This window comes from Anomaloglossus baeobatrachus, chromosome 6 (genome assembly GCF_048569485.1).
Source record: "Anomaloglossus baeobatrachus isolate aAnoBae1 chromosome 6, aAnoBae1.hap1, whole genome shotgun sequence".
In the NCBI taxonomy this organism is placed as follows: Eukaryota; Metazoa; Chordata; class Amphibia; order Anura; family Aromobatidae; genus Anomaloglossus; species Anomaloglossus baeobatrachus.
The window spans coordinates 7,188,122-7,212,954 of NC_134358.1; the positions used below are offsets into that span (position 1 = coordinate 7,188,122).

The 24,833-nt window shown below is 53.3% G+C and overlaps 1 protein-coding gene across 1 annotated transcript in view; it reads left to right on the forward strand.

Annotated features, from left to right (window-relative positions):
- Positions 1 to 21,117, forward strand: part of ARHGAP39 (Rho GTPase activating protein 39) — a 168,388-nt gene extending 147,271 nt beyond the window's left edge. Inside the window, exons 6-9 of the mRNA XM_075352687.1 lie at positions 12,723 to 12,922; positions 13,228 to 13,319; positions 17,102 to 17,271; positions 20,183 to 21,117. Of these exons, the coding sequence (XP_075208802.1) occupies positions 12,723 to 12,922; positions 13,228 to 13,319; positions 17,102 to 17,271; positions 20,183 to 20,377 (657 nt within the window). The 3' untranslated portion in view covers positions 20,378 to 21,117. The remainder of the gene's footprint in view (positions 1 to 12,722; positions 12,923 to 13,227; positions 13,320 to 17,101; positions 17,272 to 20,182) is intronic.
- Positions 21,118 to 24,833: the final 3,716 nt, after the last annotated feature.

Here is a 24,833-nt window from a genome sequence, read left to right on the forward strand (position 1 = left end):
CATAATATTTGTCTGCACACCCTGTGGAATAAACAGTGGCATTACAACCTTTCATCAGATTTTCTCTGCCGTCCACATCCAGGGAGATTAGCTACAGTGCCTTCTTCATTATGTGGTGCACTGCGGACAAAGGAACATCAAGATCTCTGGTGATGGACGCATAACCTTGAGATTGTGGATATTTTTCAGCAATTTTGGTTCTCAAGTCCTCGACCCTTCTCTTCTTCTCTTTCTATTCCCCATGCTTAGTGCGGCACACACAGACACACAATGCAAAGACTGAGGAAACTTCTCCCTTTCTTTTCTGGTTTCAGGCGTGATCTTCATATTGCCCCCCATGTTACTTGCCACAGGGGAGTCTGAACGAGGACCACAAGCTGGAAGCAGTTGTTTTCCCACAATTTTGTCCGCACATTTGGGGGTTTTGTGTGAAATTGTGCAGCAATTTTCCTCTTTTTTTTTTTTCCTCTGATGTTTATTCTGTTGTTCAATATACACAAGAGTATAATGATTACCAGGGAGGAAGGCGTCATCGTCTGGCACAATCGCTCGGGTGCCAACACTTTCAGCCGTGACGGTATATAGATATATTGCTTTATTCTCTTTGCTGTACATTGTACTGAACCCTCAGCACCAGGAGATCCGTGTCCTCCTCCTCCGACCCCCGAGCCTCCTCCTCCTCCTCCGACCCCCGAGCCTCCTCCTCCTCATCACTCTCCCGGCTGCGCCCCACATGTGCAGTTTCGCCCTTAAGGATATTTTTAATTAACTGCCAATTAATTAACATTGTGTATCAGCGAGCGAAGAGAGCATGGCCTGAGAGTGACCTGCAGCAGTGAGGACGCGCGGCCGCTCTACAGCTCCTACACAAGACACCATGATGCCTGACCTCAGAAGTGCAGATGTTACACAGGACTGCTGTTACCATATATGCATTCCCTATTGCTTTACATGGGACTGCTGTTACCATATAAGCATTTCCCTGTTGTTTTACATGGGACTGCTGCTACCATATATGCATTCCCAATTGCTGTACATGGGACTGTTGTTACCATACATACATTCCCTGATGCTTTACATGGGACTGCAGTTACCTTAAATGCATTGTGTTACTTTACATGGGACTGCTGTTACCATATATGGATTCTGTGTTACTTTACATGCGACTGCTGTTAGCATATATGCATTCCCTGTTGTTTTACATGGGACTGATGTTACCAAATATGCATTCCCTGATGCTTTACATGGGACCGCTGTTAGCATTTATGCATTTCCTGTTGCTTTACATAGGACTGCTGTTACTTTTTACTGCACTCCCTATTGCTTTACATAGGACTGCTGTTACCTTATACTGCACTCCCTATTGCTTTACATAGGACTGCTGTTACCTTATACTGCATTCCCTGTTGCTTTAGATGGGATTGCTGTTACCTTATACTGCATTCCCTGTTGCTTTACATGGGACTGTTGTTACCATATAGTCATTCCCTGTTGCTTTACATAGGACTGCTGTTACCTTATACTGCATTCCCTGTTGCTTTACATGGGACTGCTGTTTCCATATACTGCACTCCCTGTTGCTTTACATGGGACTGCTTTTACCTTATACTGCATTCTCTGTTGCTTTACATGGGACTGCTGTTACCTTATACTGCATTCTCTGTTGCTTTACATGGGACTGCTGTTACCTTATACTGCATTCTCTGTTGCTTTACATGGGACTGCTGTTAACTTATACTGCATTCTCTGTTGCTTTACATGGGACTGCTGTTACCTTATACTGCATGCCGTGTTGCTTTACATAGGACTGCTGTTACCTTATACTGCATTCCCTGTTGCTTTACATGGGACTGCTGTTTCCATATACTGCACTCCCTGTTGCTTTACATGGGACTGCTGTTACCATATGCTGCTGTACCTGCAGGTGCGGTGTAGCCGGGCTTCCGGGTTGCACATTCCTCGGTGTGGCCGCTGTTCCTGTGCTCGGGGTATATATATATATATTGGTTGGTATCCGCCACTATTAATTCTTGCTCTGCAGTGAGAGGCAGTGTTGCCATGGTAACAGGCAGTGCTGCCGCTTCCCTCTCTTCTTCCTGTAATACTCCTCAGTGCAGCATCCTAATGAGCTCTCCGGTCCTCGGCATTAGCGCTCAGACGTCCTCCCTGTAATGTGTCTGGTGCATTAGTCTGGACGCCCTTGTCTCCTGGGACTCCGCAGCCTCATACAGGGACCCCGGGGCGATACGTGTCTGCAGAGTGTGCCCGGGGCGTCCTGCGGCCATTGTTCTGGTCATTACATTCTCCGCCTCGCTTACTCCACCCTGAAGATGTCCCCCTGACCGCCAGTCTCCTGCGCAGTGACTGCTGCTGTCACAGCGGAAATCCAGAGAAATAGGGCATGCAAAAGTATTCACTCCTGCCAAATAATCGCCTCCCCGGTGCACCCCTGCAGAGGCAGCAGACTCCCACAAAAATAGGGAATGCAAAAGTATTCACTCCTGCCAAATAATTGCGTCCCCAGTGCACCCCTGCAGAGGCAGCAGACTCACACAAGAATAGGGCATGCAAAAGTATTCACTCCTGCCAAATAATCGCGAACCCCAGTGCGCCCCTGCAGAGGCAGCAGACTCACACAAAAATAGGGAATGCAAAAGTATTCACTCCTGCCAAATAATCGCGTCCCCAGTGCACCCCTGCAGAGGCAGCAGACTCACACAAGAATAGGGCATGCAAAAGTATTCACTCCTGCATTTAGCAGCATTTCAGCTATGGGTCTGCCAGTTTTCACATTAACAGTGCAGATTGTGCCTGCAGTAACGGAGCTGGACACCTTGCCATCAGTAGTGTGCGGTGAGGTCCGGACTCCCATCAGCGCTTTATTCCTGGTCTATGTAGCTGCAGATTTACATCTCTCCTGCCTGAAATACACATCTGCAGTGTGTCTGTTCTCGTGCAGACTGCAGTATGTCTTCTACCCGCTTCTCGCTGTGTACTTTCCAACTTCGGCACTTAACTTGTTTATCATATTCATAACATCGGACTAGACGGAGGTAGCAAAACATTTCGATCTGACACAGGCACCATGGAGCTAGATTCTCCGCAGTAAAAGGGTGACTGTGAGTGATGTGGAGCAGGGCTGTGTGTGGTAGGAGGGTGGATGTGTCAGTGATGTGGAGCAGCGCTGTGTGTGGTGGGAGGGTGGCTCTGTGAGTGATGTGGAGCAGGGCTGTGTGTGGTAGGAGGGTGGCTGTGTCAGTGATATGGAGCAGGGCTGTGTGTGGTAAGCGGGTGGCTCTGTCAGTGATGTGGAGCAGGGCTGTGTGTGGTAGGAGTGTGGCTCTGTCAGTGATGTGGAGCAGGGCTGTGTGTGGTAGGAGGGTGGCTCTGTCAGTGATGTGGAGCAGGGCTGTGTGTGATAGGAGGGTGGCTGTGTCAGTGATATGGAGCAGGGCTGTGTGTGGTAGGAGGGTGGCTGTGTCAGTGATATGGAGCAGGGCTGTGTGTGGTAAGAGGCTGGCTGTGTCAGTGATGTGGAGCAGGGTTGTGTGTGGTAGTATGGTGGCTGTGTGTGGTAGTATGGTGGCTCTGTGAGTGATGTGCAGCAGGGCTGTGTGTAATAGGAGGGTGGCTGTGTCAGTGATGTGGAGCAGGGCTGTGTGTAGTAGGAGTGTGGCTCTGTCAGTGATGTGGAGCAGGGCTCTGTGTGGTAAGAGTGTCGCTCTGTCAGTGATGTGGAGCAGGGTTGTGTGTAGTAGGAGGGTGGCTGTGTCAGTGATGTGGAGCAGGGCTCTGTGTGGTAAGAGTGTCGCTCTGTCAGTGATGTGGAGCAGGGTTGTGTGTGGTAGGAGGGTGGCTGTGTCAGTGATGTGGAGCAGGGCTGTGTGTAGTAGGAGTGTGCCTCTGTCAGTGATGTGGAGCAGGGCTGTGTGTAGTAGGAGGGTGGCTGTGTCAGTGATGTGGAGCAGGGTTGTGTGTGGTAGTATGGTGGCTGTGTGTGGTAGTATGGTGGCTCTGTGAGTGATGTGGAGCAGGGCTGTGTGTGGTAGGAGGGTGGCTCTGTGAGTGATGTGGAGCAGGGCTGTGTGTAGTAGGAGTGTGCCTCTGTCAGTGATGTGGAGCAGGGCTGTGTGTAGTAGGAGTGTGCCTCTGTCAGTGATTTGGAGCAGGGCTGTGTGTAGTAGGAGGGTGGCTGTGTCAGTGATGTGGAGCAGGGCTGTGTGTGGTAGGAGTGTGGCTCTGTCTGTGATGTGGAGCAGGGCTGTGTGTAGTAGGAGGGTGGCTCTGTCAGTGTTGTGGAGCAGGGCTTTGTGTGGTAGGAGAGTGGCTCTGTCAGTGATGTGGAGCAGGGCTGTGTGTAGTAGGAGGGTGGCTGTGTCAGTGATGTGGAGCAGGGCTGTGTGTAGTAGGAGTGTGGCTGTGTCAGTGATGTGGAGCAGGGCTCTGTGTGGTAAGAGTGTCGCTCTGTCAGTGATGAGGAGCAGGGCTGTGTGTAGTAGGAGTGTGGCTGTGTCAGTGATATGGAGCAGGGCTGTGTGTAGTAGGAGTGTGCCTCTGTCAGTGATGTGGAGCAGGGCTGTGTGTGGTAGGAGGGTGGCTGTGTCAGTGATGTGGAGCAGGGCTGTGTGTAGTAGGAGGGTGGCTCTGTCAGTGATGTGGAGCAGGGCTGTGTGTAGTAGGAGTGTGCCTCTCAGTGATGTGGAGCAGGGCTGTGTGTAGTAGGAAGGTGGCTGTGTCAGTGATGTGGAGCAGGGCTGTGTGTGGTAGGAGTGTCGCTCTGTCAGTGATGTGGAGCAGGGCTGTGTGTGGTTGGAGGGTGGCTGTGTCAGTGATGTGGAGCAGGGCTGTGTGTGGTAGGAGGGTGGCTCTGTGAGTGATGTGGAGCAGGGCTATGTGTGGTAGGAGGGTGGCTCTGTGAGTGATGTGGAGCAGGGCTGTGTGTGGCAGGAAGGTGGCTCTGTCAGTGATGTGGAGCTGGGCTGTGTGTGGTAGGAGGGTGGCTCTGTCAGTGATGTGGAGCAGGGTTGTGTGTGGTAGTATGGTGGCTCTGTCAGTGATGTGGAGCAGGGCTGTGTGTGGTAGGAGGGTGGCTCTTTGAGTGATGTGGAGCAGGGCTGTGTGTAGTAGGAGTGTGCCTCTGTCAGTGATGTGGAGCAGGGCTGTGTGTGGTAGGAGTGTCGCTCTGTCAGTGATGTGGAGCAGGGCTGTGTGTGGTAGGAGTGTCGCTCTGTCAGTGATGTGGAGCAGGGCTATGTGTAGTAGGAGTGTGGCTCTGTCAGTGATGTGGAGCAGGGCTGTGTGTGGTAGGAGGGTGGCTCTATCAGTGATGTGGAGCAGGGCTGTGTGTGGTAGGAGGGTGGCTCTGTCAGTGATGTGGAGCAGGGCTGTGTGTGGTTGGAGGGTGGCTGTGTCAGTGATTCGGTGCCCTCATTTTCACTCGCGTTCAGTCTTTATATTTCTCGGGTCACACACTCGCGCCCATATACTGAGCTATATATTTCTCGGGTCACACACTCGCGCCCATATACTGAGCTATATATTTCTCGGGTCACACACTCGCGCCCATATACTGAGCTATATATTTCTCGGGTCACACACTCGTGCCCGTATACTGAGCTATATATTTCTCGGGTCACACACTCGCGCCCATATACTGAGCTATATATTTCTTGGGTTACACACTCGCACCCGTATACTGAGTTATATATTTCTCGGGTCACACACTCGCGCCCGTATACTGAGCTATATATTTCTTGGGTTACACACTCACGCCCGTATATTGAGCTATATATTTCTCGGGTCACAGACTCGCGCCTGTATACTGAGCTATATATTTCTTAGGTCACACACTCACGCCCGTATACTGAGTTATATATTTCTCGGGTCACACACTCGCTCCCGTATATTGAGCTATATATTTCTCGGGTCACACACTCGCGCCTGTATACTGAGCTATATATTTCTGGGGTCACACACTCGCGCCCATATACTGAGCTATATATTTCTCAGGTCACACACTCGCGCCTGTATACTGAGCTATATATTTCTCAGGTCACACACTCGCGTCCGTATACTGAGCTATATATTTCTCAGGTCACACACTCGCACCCGTATACTGAGCTATATATTTCTCGGGTCACACACTCGTGCCCGTATACTGAGCTATATATTTCTGGGGTCACACACTCGCGCCCGTATACTGAGCTATATATTTCTCGGGTCACACACTCGCGCCCGTATACTGAGCTATATATTTCTGGGGTCACACACTCGCGCCCGTATACTGAGCTATATATTTCTGGGGTCATACACTCGCGCCCGTATACTGAGCTATATATTTCTGGGGTCACAGACTCGCGCCTGTATACTGAGCTATATATTTCTGGGGTCACACACTCGCGCCCGTATACTGAGCTATATATTTCTGGGGTCACACACTCGCGCCCGTATACTGAGCTATATATTTCTGGGGTCACACACCCGCGCCCGTATACTGAGCTATATATTTCTGGAGTCACACACTCGCGCCCGTATACTGAGGTATATATTTCTCGGGTCACACACTCGTGCCCGTATACTGAGCTATATCTTTCTCGGGTCACACACTCGCGCCCATATACTGAGCTATATATTTCTCGGGACACACACTCACGCCCGTATACTGAGCTATATATTTCTTAGGTCACACACTCACGCCCGTATACTGAGCTATATATTTCTCGGGTCACACACTCGCGCCCGTATACTGAGCTATATATTTCTCGGGTCACACACTCGCGCCCGTATACTGAGCTATATATTTCTCGGGTCACACACTCGCGCCCGTATACTGAGCTATATATTTCTCGGGTCACACACTCGCGCCCGTATACTGAGCTATATATTTCTCGGATCACACACTCGCGCCCGTATACTGAGCTATATATTTCTCGGGTCACACACTCGCGCCCGTATACTGAGCTATATATTTCTCAGGTCACACACTCGCGCCCGTATACTGAGCTATATATTTCTCAGGTCACACACTCGCGCCCGTATACTGAGCTATATATTTCTCGGGACACACACTCGCGCCCGTATGCTGAGCTATATATTTCTGGGGTCACACACTCGCGCCCGTATACTGAGCTATATATTTCTCGGGTCACACAGTCGCGCCCGTATACTGAGGTATATATTTCTCGGGTCACACAGTCGCGCCCGTATACTGAGCTATATATTTCTCGGGTCACACACTCGCGCCCGTATACTGAGCTATATATTTCTCGGGTCACACACTCGCGCCTGTATACTGAGCTATATATTTCTTAGGTCACACACTCACGCCCGTATACTGAGCTATATATTTCTCAGGTCACACACTCGCACCCGTATACTGAGCTATATATTTCTCAGGTCACACACTCGCGCCCGTATACTGAGCTATATATTTCTCAGGTCACACACTCGCAGCCGTATACTGAGCTATATATTTCTGGGGTCACACACTCGCGCCCGTATACTGAGCTATATATTTCTCGGGTCACACACTCGCGCCCGTATACTGAGCTATATATTTCTCGGGTCACACACTCGCGCCCGTATACTGAGCTATATATTTCTCGGGTCACACACTCGCGCCCGTATATTGAGCTATATATTTCTCAGGTCACACACTCACGCCCGTATACTGAGCTATATATTTCTCGGGTCACACACTCGCACCCGTATACTGAGCTATATATTTCTCAGGTCACACACTCGCGCCCGTATACTGAGCTATAATTTTCTTGGGTTACACACTCACGCCCGTATATTGAGCTATATATTTCTCGGGTCACACACTCGCGCCTGTATACTGAGCTATATATTTCTTAGGTCACACACTCGCGCCCGTATACTGAGTTATATATTTCTCGGGTCACACACTCGCTCCCGTATACTGAGTTATATATTTCTCTGGTCACACACTCACGCCCGTATACTGAGCTATATATTTCTCGGGTCACACACTCGCGCCTGTATACTGAGCTATATATTTCTCGGATCACACACTCGCTCCCGTATACTGAGCTATATATTTCTCAGGTCACACACTCGCGCCCGTATACTGAGCTATATATTTCTCGGGTCACACACTCGCGCCCGTATACTGAGCTATATATTTCTCGGGTCACACACTCGCGCCCGTATACTGAGCTATATATTTCTGGGGTCACACACTCGCGCCCGTATACTGAGCTATATATTTCTCGGGTCACACACTCGCGCCCGTATACTGAGCTATATATTTCTGGGGTCACACACTCGCGCCCGTATACTGAGCTATATATTTCTGGGGTCATACACTCGCGCCCGTATACTGAGCTATATATTTCTGGGGTCACAGACTCGCGCCTGTATACTGAGCTATATATTTCTGGGGTCACACACTCGCGCCCGTATACTGAGCTATATATTTCTGGGGTCACACACTCGCGCCCGTATACTGAGCTATATATTTCTGGGGTCACACACCCGCGCCCGTATACTGAGCTATATATTTCTGGGGTCACACACTCGCGCCCGTATACTGAGGTATATATTTCTCGGGTTACACACTCGTGCCCGTATACTGAGCTATATATTTCTCGGGTCACAAACTCGCGCCCATATACTGAGCTATATATTTCTCGGGACACACACTCACGCCCGTATACTGAGCTATATATTTCTTAGGTCACACACTCACGCCCGTATACTGAGCTATATATTTCTTAGGTCACACACTCACGCCCGTATACTGAGCTATATATTTCTGGGGTCACACACTCGCGCCCGTATACTGAGGTATATATTTCTCGGGTCACACACTCGTGCCCGTATACTGAGCTATATATTTCTCGGGTCACACACTCGCGCCCGTATACTGAGCTATATATTTCTCGGGTCACACACTCGCGCCCGTATACTGAGCTATATATTTCTCAGGTCACACACTCGTGCCCGTATACTGAGCTATATATTTCTCAGGTCACACACTCGCGCCCGTATACTGAGGTATATATTTCTCGGGTCACACACTCGCGCCCGTATACTGAGCTATATATTTCTCGGGTCACACACTCGCGCCCGTATACTGAGCTATATATTTCTCGGGTCACACACTCGCGCCCGTATACTGAGCTATATATTTCTCAGGTCACACACTCGCGCCCGTATACTGAGCTATATATTTCTCAGGTCACACACTCGTGCCCGTATACTGAGCTATATATTTCTCAGGTCACACACTCGCGCCCGTATACTGAGCTATATATTTCTCGGGTCACACACTCGCGCCCGTATACTGAGCTATATATTTCTGGGGTCACACACTCGCGCCCGTATACTGAGCTATATATTTCTCGGGTCACACACTCGCGCCCGTATACTGAGCTATATATTTCTCAGGTCACACACTCGCGCCCGTATACTGAGCTATATATTTCTCGGGTCACACACTCGCGCCCGTATACTGAGCTATATATTTCTCGGGTCACACACTCGCGCCCGTATACTGAGCTATATATTTCTCGGGTCACACACTCGCGCCCATATACTGAGCTATATATTTCTCGGGACACACACTCACGCCCGTATACTGAGCTATATATTTCTTAGGTCACACACTCGCGCCCATATACTGAGCTATATATTTCTCGGGACACACACTCACGCCCGTATACTGAGCTATATATTTCTCAGGTCACACACTCGCGCCCGTATACTGAGCTATATATTTCTCGGGTCACACACTCGCGCCCGTATACTGAGCTATATATTTCTCGGGTCACACACTCGCGCCCGTATACTGAGCTATATATTTCTCGGATCACACACTCGCGCCCGTATACTGAGCTATATATTTCTCAGGTCACACACTCGTGCCCGTATACTGAGCTATATATTTCTGGGGTCACACACTCGTGCCCGTATACAGAGCTATATATTTCTCGGGTCACACACTCGCGCCCGTATACTGAGCTATATATTTCTCGGGTCACACACTCGCGCCCGTATACTGAGCTATATATTTCTGGGGTCACACACTCGCACCCGTATACTGAGCTATATATTTCTTAGGTCACACACTCACGCCCGTATACTGAGCTATATATTTCTCAGGTCACACACTCGCACCCGTATACTGAGCTATATATTTCTCAGGTCACACACTCGCGCCCGTATACTGAGCTATATATTTCTCAGGTCACACACTCGCACCCGTATACTGAGCTATATATTTCTCGGGTCACACACTCGCGCCCGTATACTGAGCTATATATTTCTCGGGTCACACACTCGCGCCCGTTTACTGAGCTATATATTTCTCAGGACACACACTCGCGCCCGTGTACTGAGCTATATATTTCTCGGGTCACACACTCGCGCCCGTTTACTGAGCTATATATTTCTCGGGTCACACACTCGCGCCCGTTTACTGAGCTATATATTTCTCAGGTCACACACTCGCGCCCGTTTACTGAGCTATATATTTCTCGGGTCACACACTCGCGCCCGTATACTGGACTATATATTTCTCGGGACACACACTCGCGCCCGTATACTGAGCTATATATTTCTCAGGTCACACACTCGCAGCCGTATACTGGACTATATATTTCTCGGGACACACACTCGCGCCCGTATACTGAGCTATATATTTCTCGGGACACACACTCGCGCCCGTTTACTGAGCTATATATTTCTCGGGTTGCACACGCGTGCCCGTATACTGAGCTATATATTTCTCAGGTCACACACTCGCGCCCGTATACTGAGCTATATATTTCTGGGGTCACACACTCGCACCCGTATACTGAGCTATATATTTCTTAGGTCACACACTCGCGCCCGTATACTGAGGTATATATTTCTTAGGTCACACACTCGCGCCCGTATACAGAGCTATATATTTCTCGGGTCTCACACTCGCGCCCGTATACTGAGCTATATATTTCTCGGGTCGCACACTCGCGCCCGTATACTGAACTATATATTTCTCGGGACACACACTCGCGCCCGTATACTGAGCTATGCGAGATATACAGTTAGGTCCAGAAATATTTGGACAGTGACACAATTTTCGGGAGTTAGGCTCTGCATGCCACCACATTGGATTTGAAATGAAACCTCTACAACAGAATTCAAGTGCAGATTGTAACGTTTAATTTGAAGGTTTGAACAGAAATCTCTGATAGAAATTGTAGGAATTGTCACATTTCTTTACAAACACTCCACATTTTAGGAGGTCAAAAGTAATTGGACAAATAAACCAAACCCAAACAAAATATTTTTATTTTCAATATTTTGTTGCGAATCCTTTGGAGGCAATCACTGCCTTAAGTCTGGAACCCATGGACATCACCAAACGCTGGGTTTCCTCCTTCTTAATGCTTTGCCAGGCCTTTACAGCCGCAGCCTTCAGGTCTTGCTTGTTTGTGGGTCTTTCCGTCTTAAGTCTGGATTTGAGCAAGTGAAATGCATGCTCAATTGGGTTAAGATCTGGTGATTGACTTGGCCATTGCAGAAGGTTCCACTTTTTTGCACTCATGAACTCCTGGGTAGCTTTGGCTGTATGTTTGGGGTCATTGTCCATCTGTACTATGAAGCGCCGTCCGATCACCTTTGCGGCATTTGGCTGAATCTGGGCTGAAAGTATATCCCGGTACACTTCAGAATTCATCCGGCTACTCTTGTCTGCTGTTATGTCATCAATAAACACAAGTGACCCAGTGCCATTGAAAGCCATGCATGCCCATGCCATCACGTTGCCTCCACCATGTTTTACAGAGGATGTGGTGTGCCTTGGATCATGTGCCGTTCCCTTTCTTCTCCACACTTTTTTCTTCCCATAATTCTGGTACAGGTTGATCTTGGTCTCATCTGTCCATAGAATACTTTTCCAGAACTGAGCTGGCTTCATGAGGTGTTTTTCAGCAAATGTAACTCTGGCCTGTCTATTTTTGGAATTGATGAATGGTTTGCATCTAGATGTGAACCCTTTGTATTTACTTTCATGGAGTCTTCTCTTTACTGTTGACTTAGAGACAGATACACCTACTTCACTGAGAGTGTTCTGGACTTCAGTTGATGTTGTGAACGGGTTCTTCACCAAAGAAAGTATGCGGCGATCATCCACCACTGTTGTCATCCGTGGACGCCCAGGCCTTTTTGAGTTCCCAAGCTCACCAGTCAATTCCTTTTTTCTCAGAATGTACCCGACTGTTGATTTTGCTACTCCAAGCATGTCTGCTATCTCTCTGATGGATTTCTTCTTTTTTTCAGCCTCAGGATGTTCTGCTTCACCTCAATTGAGAGTTCCTTAGACCGCATGTTGTCTGGTCACAGCAACAGCTTCCAAATGCAAAACCACACACCTGTAATCAACCCCAGACCTTTTAACTACTTCATTGATTACAGGTTAACGAGGGAGACAACTTCAGAGTTAATTGCAGCCCTTAGAGTCCCTTGTCCAATTACTTTTGGTCCCTTGAAAAAGAGGAGGCTATGCATTACAGAGCTATGATTCCTAAACCCTTTCTCCGATTTGGATGTGAAAACTCTCATATTGCAGCTGGGAGTGTGCACTTTCAGCCCATATTATATATAGAATTGTACTTCTGAACATGTTTTTGTAAACAGCTAAAATAACAAAACTTGTGTCACTGTCCAAATATTTCTGGCCCTGACTGTATAATACATTTCTTCTTTTCTTCTAGGGACTGAAGAAGCCTAACCTGGAGGAGATCAGACATGCCCGGAACGCGGTGTTCAGCCCCTCCATGTTCGGCAGCTCTTTACAGGAAATCATGAACATGCAGAAGGAGAAGTATCCGGAGCGGCAGCTACCGTGGGTCCAGACCCGGCTCTCCGAGGAGGTGTTGGCTCTGAATGGCGACCAAACTGAGGGCATTTTCAGGTACCGCTATAACATGTAATAGATCCACAGGACAGCGCGTATCTCTGCCCTGTGCGGTGTCCGTGCTCAGCACTGACACTCCAATCACATTCACTATAATAGGAGCTGACCTGCAGTACCGAGAACAGCCACTACACAATGTGTGGCGCTATGGAGCTCCACCTCTGTGTATTGTGTGCATTCGACACCGCCGGACCTGGTGCAGCTGATTGGTGGTGGTCCCGGGGGGTGTCGGACCCCTCTGATCTGGTGTGTGGCGTTCGTACTGATGGTGGTCATATCTTCTCTCCTGTCTCTCCTTTCAGGGTTCCTGGAGATATAGACGAAGTCAACGCCCTAAAGCTGCAAGTTGATCAGTGGAAGATTCCCACCGGGCTGGAAGATCCGCATGTTCCAGGTAGCCACCCGCTGAATTAAAGGGATTGTCTGGCGCCGCTCACTCCTCATCATTGGTTCAGCAGGTCTGGTGATGTCTCGTCTGCCCATTGTGGGTATATGCACACGATCAGCGGGTGCGGTGCTCTGCTCCTATTCACTACAACAGTACATGTTCAGAGGTCCTGATCTTAGGGGGTCTCTGCCATCAGACCTATAACAATGGAAGGGTATACTGTCCTCCCTGCGGTGGTGTCTGGCGTCCTCATCTCTGCCCCAATATTTGGGCTTTATATAAACCGTGGGGGGGATACGATCACCCGGGGCCAGAAGAGGGGGGATCGGGACGTTTCGTTTAAGGGCTTTCGGGGGGGGATTCGGGAGCTCGGTAACACAATGCCACACTTCCCAGTTACACGGCACATGGCTGCTGTCTGTCTGTGTCCCTGGTGCAGCGCCTTGTTACCATGGCAACCAGAGGAGGTGAGGAGGGGGTGCTCTGCATGCGGAGATCCTGCCTCACCCCTTCCTCACCACTCCGTATAGTACCGAGGTGCGAGGCATGAAGAGGAGGAGGCGGCCGTGCAGGTAAATATACGCTTCATATCACAAACCCTCTGCTTGTTGTCAGTGAACGGGAACAAAGAGCGACACTTCTCACAGCTGAGGTTTTGTTACAATTTATCCAGTCTTCATCTGTCCAGCATCCTCAGCGCTATGTTCCTTATGTGACCTTATGGGGCCTGGAGAGCCCAAGTGGCCGCATAAGTGCCAGGGAGGAGCGGACCTGTGTGCCAGGGAGGAGCGGACCTGTGTGCCAGGGAGGAGCGGACCTGTGTGCCGGGGAGGAGCGGACCTGTGTGCCGGGGAGGAGCGGACCTGTGTGCCGGGGAGGAGCGGACCTGTGTGCCGGGGAGGAGCGGACCTGTGTGCCGGGGAGGAGCGGACCTGTGTGCCGGGGAGGAGCGGACCTGTGTGCCGGGGAGGAGCGGACCTGTGTGCCGGGGAGGAGCGGACCTGTGTGCCGGGGAGGAGCGGACCTGTGTGCCGGGGAGGAGCGGACCTGTGTGCCGGGGAGGAGCGGACCTGTGTGCCGGGGAGGAGCGGACCTGTGTGCCGGGGAGGAGCGGACCTGTGTGCCGGGGAGGAGCGGACCTGTGTGCCGGGGAGGAGCGGACCTGGGTGCCGGGGAGGAGCGGACCTGGGTGCCGGGGAGGAGCGGACCTGGGTGCCGGGGAGGAGCGGACCTGAGTGTCGGGGAGGAGCGGACCTGGGTTCCGGGGAGGACTGGACCTGGGTGCCAGGGAGGATTGGACCTGGGTGCCAGGGAGGAGCAGACCTGTGTGCCAGGGAGGAGCGGACCTGTGTGCCGGGGAGGAGCGGACCTGGGTGCCAGGGAGGATTGGACCTGGGTTGTCCTGAACACGGTCCTTCCTCTTGGTGATCAGTATAATAGACCAGGGATATAATAACCTTATAATGTACAGCGGTGTATAATGGTGTTGTTGGGGGGAGACCTCTGGGTCTCTCGGGGTCTCGGAGGAGGATTCAAGATCAGAACTCGCAGATATATATGAATCAGGAAAATGACCACACAGAGACGTGTCTGTATATGGGGGAAGCGCAGTAGAGGTCTTCTAACCCTTGTATTAAATTGTTATACTGTTTTTCTGCATTGTCTGATAACCAACCAATTAGCTTGTGTCTAGCTCCTTCCCTTCATTGGACGGTCTTTCCTATACAGCAACCTTCCGTAGTAGAGCATTCCGGTGTGTCTGAGCATAGACGAGCGTCTGTGGATAGAACAATGTCCGTTACTTATTCATGAAACTACAGACCTACTCTGCCTTCACAGGACCGATCATTACACTGCACAAACCATCCACAGCCGAGGCCTTCACAGGACAGATCATTACACTGCACAAACCATCCACAGCCGAGGCCTTCACAGGACAGATCATTACACTGCACAAACCATCCACAGCCGAGGCCTTCACAGGACAGACCATTACACTGCACAAACCATCCACAGCCGAGGCCTTCATAGGACAGATCATTACACTGCACAAACCATCCACAGCCGAGGCCTTAACAGGACAGACCATTACACTGCACAAACCATCCACAGCCGAGGCCTTCACAGGACCGATCATTACACTGCACAAACCATCCACAGCCGAGGCCTTCACAGGACCGATCATTACACTGCACAAACCATCCACAGCCGAGGCCTTCACAGGACAGATCATTACACTGCACAAACCATCCACAGCCGAGGCCTTCACAGGACAGATCATTACACTGCACAAACCATCCACAGCCGAGGCCTTCACAGGACAGATCATTACACTGCACAAACCATCCACAGCCGAGGCCTTCACAGGACAGATCATTACACTGCACAAACCATCCACAGTCGAGGCCTTCACAGGACAGACCATTACACTGCACAAACCATCCACAGCCGAGGCCTTCACAGGACAGATCATTACACTGCACAAACCATCCACAGCCGAGGCCTTCACAGGACAGATCATTACACTGCACAAACCATCCACAGCCGAGGCCTTCACAGGACAGATCATTACACTGCACAAACCATCCACAGCCGAGGCCTTCACAGGACAGACCATTACACTGCACAAACCATCCACAGCCGAGGCCTTCACAGGACAGACCATTACACTGCACAAACCATCCACAGCCGAGGCCTTCACAGGACAGATCATTACACTGCACAAACCATCCACAGCCGAGGCCTTCACAGGACAGACCATTACACTGCACAAACCATCCACAGCCGAGGCCTTCACAGGACAGATCATTACACTGCACAAACCATCCACAGCCGAGGCCTTCACAGGACAGACCATTACACTGCACAAACCATCCACAGCCGAGGCCTTCACAGGACAGATCATTACACTGCACAAACCATCCACAGCCGAGGCCTTCACAGGACAGACCATTACACTGCACAAACCATCCACAGCCGAGGCCTTCACAGGACAGATCATTACACTGCACAAACCATCCACAGCCGAGGCCTTCATAGGACAGATCATTACACTGCACAAACCATCCACAGCCGAGGCCTTCACAGGACAGATCATTACACTGCACAAACCATCCACAGCCGAGGCCTTCACAGGACAGACCATTACACTGCACAAACCATCCACAGCCGAGGCCTTCACAGGACCGATCATTACACTGCACAAACCATCCACAGCCGAGGCCTTCACAGGACAGATCATTACACTGCACAAACCATCCACAGCCGAGGCCTTCACAGGACAGACCATTACACTGCACAAACCATCCACAGCCGAGGCCTTCACAGGACAGACCATTACACTGCACAAACCATCCACAGCCGAGGCCTTCACAGGACAGATCATTACACTGCACAAACCATCCACAGCCGAGGCCTTCACAGGACCGATCATTACACTGCACAAACCATCCACAGCCGAGGCCTTCACAGGACAGATCATTACACTGCACAAACCATCCACAGCCGAGGCCTTCACAGGACAGATCATTGCACTGCACAAACCATCCACAGCCGAGGCCTTCACAGGACAGATCATTACACTGCACAAACCATCCACAGCCGAGGCCTTCACAGGACAGATCATTACACTGTACAAACCATCCACAGCCGAGGCCTTCACAGGACAGATCATTACACTGCACAAACCATCCACAGCCGAGGCCTTCACAGGACCGATCATTACACTGCACAAACCATCCACAGCCGAGGCCTTCACAGTGTAACCCGCCTTCTCTTGTCTCCGGCAGCGTCCTTATTAAAGCTGTGGTACCGGGAGCTGGAGGAGCCTCTGATCCCTCACGAATTCTACGAAGAGTGCATCACTCACTACGAGAACCCGGAGGCGGCCATCGCTGTGGTGCACTCACTGCCGAAGCTGAACAAGATGGTGCTGTGCTACCTCATCCGCTTCCTACAGGTGACGTCACTGACCCCTGAGATCCGCCACCGCTCGCCCCACTGGTCAGCCACCGCTCGCCCCTCTGATCCACCACCGCTCACCCCTATGATCCGCCACTGCTCGCTCCTCTGATCCACCACCGCTCGCCCCTCTGATCCACCACCGCTCACCCCTATGATTCGCCACCGCTCGCTCCTCTGATCCACCACCACTCGCTCCTCTGATCCACCACCGCTCGCTCCTCTGATCCACCACCACTCGCTCCTCTGATCCGCCACCACTCGCTCCTCTGATCCGCCACCGCTCGCTCCTCTGATCCGCCACCGCTCGCTCCTCTGATCCTCTACCGCTCGCTCCTCTGATTCGCCACCGCTCGCTCCTCTAATCCTCCACCGCTCGCTCCTCTGATCCTCCACCGCTCGCCCCTCTGATCCGCCACCGCTCGCTCCTCTGATCCGCCACCGCTCGCCCCTCTGATCCGCCACCGCTCGCCCCTCTGATCCTCCACCGCTCGCTCCTCTGATCCTCCACCGCTCGCTCCTCTGATCCTCCACCGCTCGCTCCTCTGATCCTCCACCGCTCGCTCCTCTGATCCTCCACCGCTCGCTCCTCTGATCCTCCACCGCTCGCTCCTCTGATCCCCCACCGCTCGCCCCTCTGATCCTCCACCGCTCGCCCCTCTGATCCTCCACCGCTCGCCCCTCTGATCCTCCACCGCTCGCTCCTCTGATCCTCCACCGCTCGCTCCTCTGATCCTCCACCGCTCGCTCCTCTGATCCTCCACCGCTCGCTCCTCTGATCCTCCACCGCTCGCTCCTCTGATCCTCCACCGCTCGCTCCTCTGATCCTCCACCGCTCGCCCCTCTGATTCGCCACCGCTCGCTCCTCTGATCCTCCACCGCTCGCTCCTCTGATCCTCCACCGCTCGCTCCTCTGATCCTCCACCGCTCGCTCCTCTGATCCTCCACCGCTCGCTCCTCTGATCCGCCACCGCTCGCTCCTCTGATCTGCCACCGCTCGCCCCTCTGATCCTCCACCGCTCGCCCCTCTGATCCTCCACCGCTCGCTCCTCTGATCCTCCACCGCTCGCTCCTCTGATCCTCCACCGCTCGCTCCTCTGATTCTCCACCGCTCGCCCCTCTGATCCTCCACCGCTCGCTCCTCTGATCCTCCACCGCTCGCTCCTCTGATCCTCCACCGCTCGCTCCTCTGATCCTCCACCGCTCGCTCCTCTGATCCTCCACCGCTCGCTCCTCTGATCCGCCACCGCTCGCTCCTCTGATCTGCCACCGCTCGCCCCTCTGATCCTCCACCGCTCGCCCCTCTGATCCTCCACCGCTCGCTCCTCTGATCCTCCACCGCTCGCTCCTCTGATCCTCCACCGCTCGCTCCTCTGATTCTCCACCGCTCGCCCCTCTGATCCTCCACCGCTCGCTCCTCTGATCCTCCACCGCTCGCTCCTCTGATCCTCCACCGCTCGCTCCTCTGATCCTCCACCGCTCGCTCCTCTGATTCTCCACCGCTCGCTCCTCTGATCCTCCACCGCTCGCTCCTCTGATCCACCACCGCTCGCTCCTCTGATCCTCCACCGCTCGCTCCTCTGATCCTCCACCGCTCGCTCCTCTGATCCTCCACCGCTCGCTCCTCTGATTCTCCACCGCTCGCTCCTCTGATCCTCCACCGCTCGCTCCTCTGATCCTCCACCGCTCGCCCCTCTGATCCTCCACCGCTCGCCCCTCTGATCCACCACCGCTCGCCCCTCTGATCCTCCACCGCTCGCCCCTCTGATCCACCACCGCTCGCTCCTCTGATCCTCCACCGCTCGCTCCTCTGATTCTCCACCGCTCGCTCCTCTGATCCTCCACCGCTCGCTCCTCTGATCCTTCACCGCTCGCTCCTCTGATCCTCCACCGCTCGCCCCTCTGATCCACCACCGCTCGCCCCTCTGATCCTCCACCGCTCGCCCCTCTGATCCACCACCGCTCGCTCCTCTGATCCACCACCGCTCGCTCCTCTGATCCTCCACCGCTCGCTCCTCTGATCCTCCACCGCTCGCTCCTCTGATCCTCCACCGCTCGCCCCTCTGATCCTCCACCGCTCGCCCCTCTGATCCTCCACCGCTCGCTCCTCTGATCCTCCACCGCTCGCTCCTCTGATCCTCCACCGCTCGCTCCTCTGATCCTCCACCGCTCGCCCCTCTGATCCTCCACCGCTCGCTCCTCTGCTTCTCCGCCTCTTCTTTAGCTTTAGTCCATGTTTGCATTTGGTGGTAGATATGTAGCAGGCGCCATCTCCCGAGCTCAGGATCATGGGGACGTGTCCTCACCCAGTAATGCTGCGTCATTCAGAGTATTGCACAAATGTCTATAGCCCATGACCATCACTCCTCTGATCCTCCACCGCTCGCTCCTCTGATCCTCCACCGCTCGCTCCTCTGATCCTCCACCGCTCGCTCCTCTGATTCGCCACCGCTCGCTCCTCTGATTCGCCACCGCTCGCTCCTCTGATTCGCCACCGCTCGCTCCTCTGATTCGCCACCGCTCGCTCCTCTGATTCGCCACCGCTCGCCCCTCTGATCCTCCACCGCTCGCTCCTCTGATCCTCCACCGCTCGCCCCTCTGAGCCTCCACCGCTCGCTCCTCTGATTCTCCACTGCTCGCTCCTCTGATCCTCCACCGCTCGCTCCTCTGATCCTCCACCGCTCGCTCCTCTGATCCTCCACCGCTCGCCCCTCTGATCCTCCACTGCTCGCTCCTCTGATCCTCCATATTTAGTAGGCGCCATCTCCCGAGCTCAGGATCATGGGGACGTGTCCTCACCCAGTAATGCTGCGTCATTCAGAGTATTGCACAAATGTCTATAGCCCATGCCTATCCCGCCATAGTACTGGATGGATTCTCAGTAATTCCCCGTCTGTTCTGTCCTCCAGGTATTTGTGCAACCCGCCAACGTGGCTGTCACCAAAATGGACGTCAGTAATCTGGCCATGGTCATGGCACCAAACTGTCTGCGCTGCCAGTCGGACGATCCGCGGATCATCTTCGAGAATACCAGGAAAGAGATGTCCTTCATCCGTGTCCTGATCCAGCAGCTGGACACCGGCTTCATGGAGGCTGTTCTATAGCAGATGGTGGCGCCCCCCGCAGGACACTCGAATACAGGAATATTGCGTGACTGTCACCGTCATCCGCTCCCATCTCATTCTGTACAGAAACCATGGAGCAAAGGATTCATCCGCTGTGGCAATAAGGACCCGACATTCCTCCACCTCGGACCAAAGCGCAGCATACGGCCCTGCAAGGCATGATGGGAGTGCAGGGCACTGTGACCGCAGGCTGTAATGCGTACGTCAGGCATGCTGTTTACTGGACGCTCCCTGAGGAGGGCTCTCCATGAGGAGTTTATAAAATAAGCAGTCAGCTCCATTGGAGTTCACATACTCTTCCCCGTATTGCACACAGATCAGCGTCGCTGCCCCCTGATGGTTACCTGCAGGTGTGCACAGATCAGTGATGCCCCCTCTAGTGGTGAGCTGCAGGTGTGCACAGATCAGTGATGCCCCCTCTAGTGGAGAGCGTTTCAGGTGTGCACAGATCAGTGATGCCCCCTCTAGTGGTTACCTGCAGGTGTGCACAGGTCAGTGATGCCCCCTCTAGTGGAGAGCTGCAGGTGTGCACAGATCAGTGCTGCCCCCTCTAGTGGTGAGCTGCAGGTGTGCACAGATCAGTGATGCCCCCTCTAGTGGAGAGCTGCAGGTGTGCACAGATCAGTGCTGCCCCCTCTAGTGGTGAGCTGCAGGTGTGCACAGATCAGTGATGCCCCCTCTAGTGGAGAGCTGCAGGTGTGCACAGATCAGTGATGCCCCCTCTAGTGGAGAGCTGCAGGTGTGCACAGATCAGTGATGCCCCCTCTAGTGGTGAGCTGCAGGTATGCACAGATCAGTGATGCCCCCTCTAGTGGTGAGCTGCAGGTATGCACAGATCAGTGATGCCCCCTCTAGTGGTGAGCTGCAGGTGTGCACAGATCAGTGATGCCCCCTCTAGTGGAGAGCTGCAGGTATGCACAGATCAGTGATACCCCCTCTAGTGGAGAGCTGCAGGTGTGCACAGATCAGTGATGCCCCCTCTAGTGGAGAGCTGCAGGTATGCACAGATCAGTGATGCCCCCTCTAGTGGTGAGCTGCAGGTATGCACAGATCAGTGATGCCCCCTCTAGTGGTGAGCTGCAGGTATGCACAGATCAGTGATGCCCCCCTAGTGGAGAGCTGCAGGTGTGCACAGATCAGTGATGCCCCCTCTAGTGGAGAGCTGCAGGTATGCACAGATCAGTGATGCCCCCTCTAGTGGTGAGCTGCAGGTGTGCACAGATCAGTGATGCCCCCTCTAGTGGTGAGCTTCAGGTGTGCACAGATCAGTGATGCCCCCTCTAGTGGAGAGCTGCAGGTATGCACAGATCAGTGATGCCCCCTCTAGTGGAGAGCTGCAGGTGTGCACAGATCAGTGATGCCCCCTCTAGTGGAGAGCTGCAGGTGTGCACAGATCAGTGATGCCCCCTCTAGTGGAGAGCTGCAGGTGTGCACAGATCAGTGATGCCCCCTCTAGTGGTGAGCTGCAGGTGTGCACAGATCAGTGATGCCCCCTCTAGTGGTGAGCTGCAGGTGTGCACAGATCAGTGATGCCCCCTCTAGTGGAGAGCTGCAGGTGTGCACAGATCAGTGATGCCCCCTCTAGTGGTGAGCTGCAGGTGTGCACAGATCAGTGATGCCCCCTCTAGTGGTGAGCTGCAGGTATGCACAGATCAGTGATGCCCCCTCTAGTGGTGAGCTGCAGGTGTGCACAGATCAGTGATGCCCCTTCTAGTGGTGAGCTGCAGGTATGCACAGATCAGTGATGCCCCCTCTAGTGGTGAGCTGCAGGTGTGCACAGATCAGTGATGCCCCCTCTAGTGGTGAGCTGCAGGTGTGCACAGATCAGTGATACCCCCTCTAGTGGAGAGCTGCAGGTGTGCACAGATCAGTGATGCCCCCTCTAGTGGAGAGCTGCAGGTGTGCACAGATCAGTGATGCCCCCTCTAGTGGTGAGCTGCAGGTGTGCACAGATCAGTGATGCCCCCCTCTAGTGGAGAGCTGCAGGTATGCACAGATCAGTGATGCCCCCTCTAGTGGTGAGCTGCAGGTGTGCACAGATCAGTGATGCCCCCTCTAGTGGTGAGCTGCAGGTGTGCACAGATCAGTGATGCTCCCCCTAGTGGAGAGCTGCAGGTGTGCACAGATCAGTGATGCCCCCTCTAGTGGAGAGCTGCAGCTGTGCACAGATCAGTGATGCCCCCTCTAGTGGTGAGCTGCAGGTGTGCACAGATCAGTGATGCCCCCTCTAGTGGAGAGCTGCAGGTGTGCACAGATCAGTGATGCCCCCTCTAGTGGTGAGCTGCAGGTGTGCACAGATCAGTGATGCTCCCTCTAGTGGAGAGCTGCAGGTGTGCACAGATCAGTGATGCTCCCTCTAGTGGAGAGCTGCAGGTGTGCACAGATCAGTGATGCCCCCTCTAGTGGTGAGCTGCAGGTGTGCACAGATCAGTGATGCCCCCTCTAGTGGTGAGCTGCAGGTGTGCACAGATCAGTGATGCCCCCTCTAGTGGAGAGCTGCAGGTGTGCACAGATCAGTGATGCCCCCTCTAGTGGTGAGCTGCAGGTGTGCACAGATCAGTGATGCCCCCTCTAGTGGTGAGCTGCAGGTGTGCACAGATCAGTGATACCCCCTCTAGTGGAGAGCTGCAGGTGTGCACAGATCAGTGATGCCCCCTCTAGTGGAGAGCTGCAGGTGTGCACAGATCACTGATGCCCCCTCTAGTGGTGAGCTGCAGGTGTGCACAGATCAGTGATGCCCCCTCTAGTGGTGAGCTTCAGGTGTGCACAGATCAGTGATGCTCCCTCTAGTGGTGAGCTGCAGGTATTCACAGGTCATTGATGCCCCCTCTGGTGGTGAGCTGCAGCTGTGCACAGATCAGTGATGCCCCCTCTAGTGGAGAGCTGCAGGTGTGCACAGATCAGTGATGCTCCCCCTAGTGGTGAGCTGCAGCTGTGCACAGATCAGTGATGCCCCCTCTAGTGGAGAGCTGCAGGTGTGCACAGATCAGTGATGCTCCTCCTAGTGGTGAGCTGCAGCTGTGCACAGATCAGTGATGCTCCCCCTAGTGGTGAGCTGCAGGTGTGCACAGATCAGTGATGCCCCCTCTAGTGGTGAGCTGCAGGTGTGCACAGATCAGTGATGCCCCCTCTAGTGGAGAGCTGCAGGTGTGCACAGATCAGTGATGCCCCCTCTAGTGGTGAGCTGCAGGTATGCACAGATCAGTGATGCCCCCTCTAGTGGAGAGCTGCAGGTGTGCACAGATCAGTGATGCCCCCTCTAGTGGAGAGCTGCAGGTGTGCACAGATCAGTGATGCCCCCTCTAGTGGTGAGCTGCAGGTATGCACAGATCAGTGATGCCCCCTCTAGTGGAGAGCTGCAGGTGTGCACAGATCAGTGATGCCCCCTCTAGTGGTGAGCTGCAGGTGTGCACAGATCAGTGATGCCCCCTCTAGTGGAGAGCTGCAGGTGTGCACAGATCAGTGATGCTCCCCCTAGTGGTGAGGCTGCAGGTATGCACAGATCAGTGATGCCCCCTCTAGTGGTGAGCTGCAGGTGTGCACAGATCAGTGATGCCCCCTCTAGTGGAGAGCTGCAGGTGTGCACAGATCAGTGATGCCCCCTCTAGTGGTGAGCTGCAGGTGTGCACAGATCAGTGATGCCCCCTCTAGTGGTGAGCTGCAGGTATGCACAGATCACTGATGCCCCCTCTAGTCGAGAGCTGCAGGTATGCACAGATCAGTGATGCCCTCTGTAGTGGTGAGCTGCAACTGTGCACAGATCAGTGATGCCCCCTCTAGTGGAGAGCGTTTCAGGTGTGCACAGGTCAGTGATGCTCCCCCTAGTGGTGAGCTGCAGGTATGCACAGATCAGTGATGCCCCCTCTAGTGGTGAGCTGCAGGTGTGCACAGATCAGTGATGCCCCCTCTAGTGGAGAGCTGCAGGTGTGCACAGATCAGTGATGCCCCCTCTAGTGGTGAGCTGCAGGTGTGCACAGATCAGTGATGCCCCCTCTAGTGGTGAGCTGCAGGTATGCACAGATCACTGATGCCCCCTCTAGTCGAGAGCTGCAGGTATGCACAGATCAGTGATGCCCTCTGTAGTGGTGAGCTGCAACTGTGCACAGATCAGTGATGCCCCCTCTAGTGGAGAGCGTTTCAGGTGTGCACAGATCAGTGATGCCCCCTCTAGTGGAGAGCGTTTCAGGTGTGCACAGGTCAGTGATGCTCCCCCTAGTGGTGAGCTGCAGGTATGCACAGATCAGTGATGCTCCCCCTAGTGGTGAGCTGCACGTGTGCACAGGTCAGTGATGCTCCCCCTAGTGGTGAGCTGCACGTGTGCACAGGTCAGTGATGCTCCCCCTAGTGGTGAGCTGCAGGTGTGCACAGGTCAGTCATGCTCCCCCTAGTGGTGGTTATCCTTGTGGACAATATGCCAGCTCCTCGTCCATCGCAC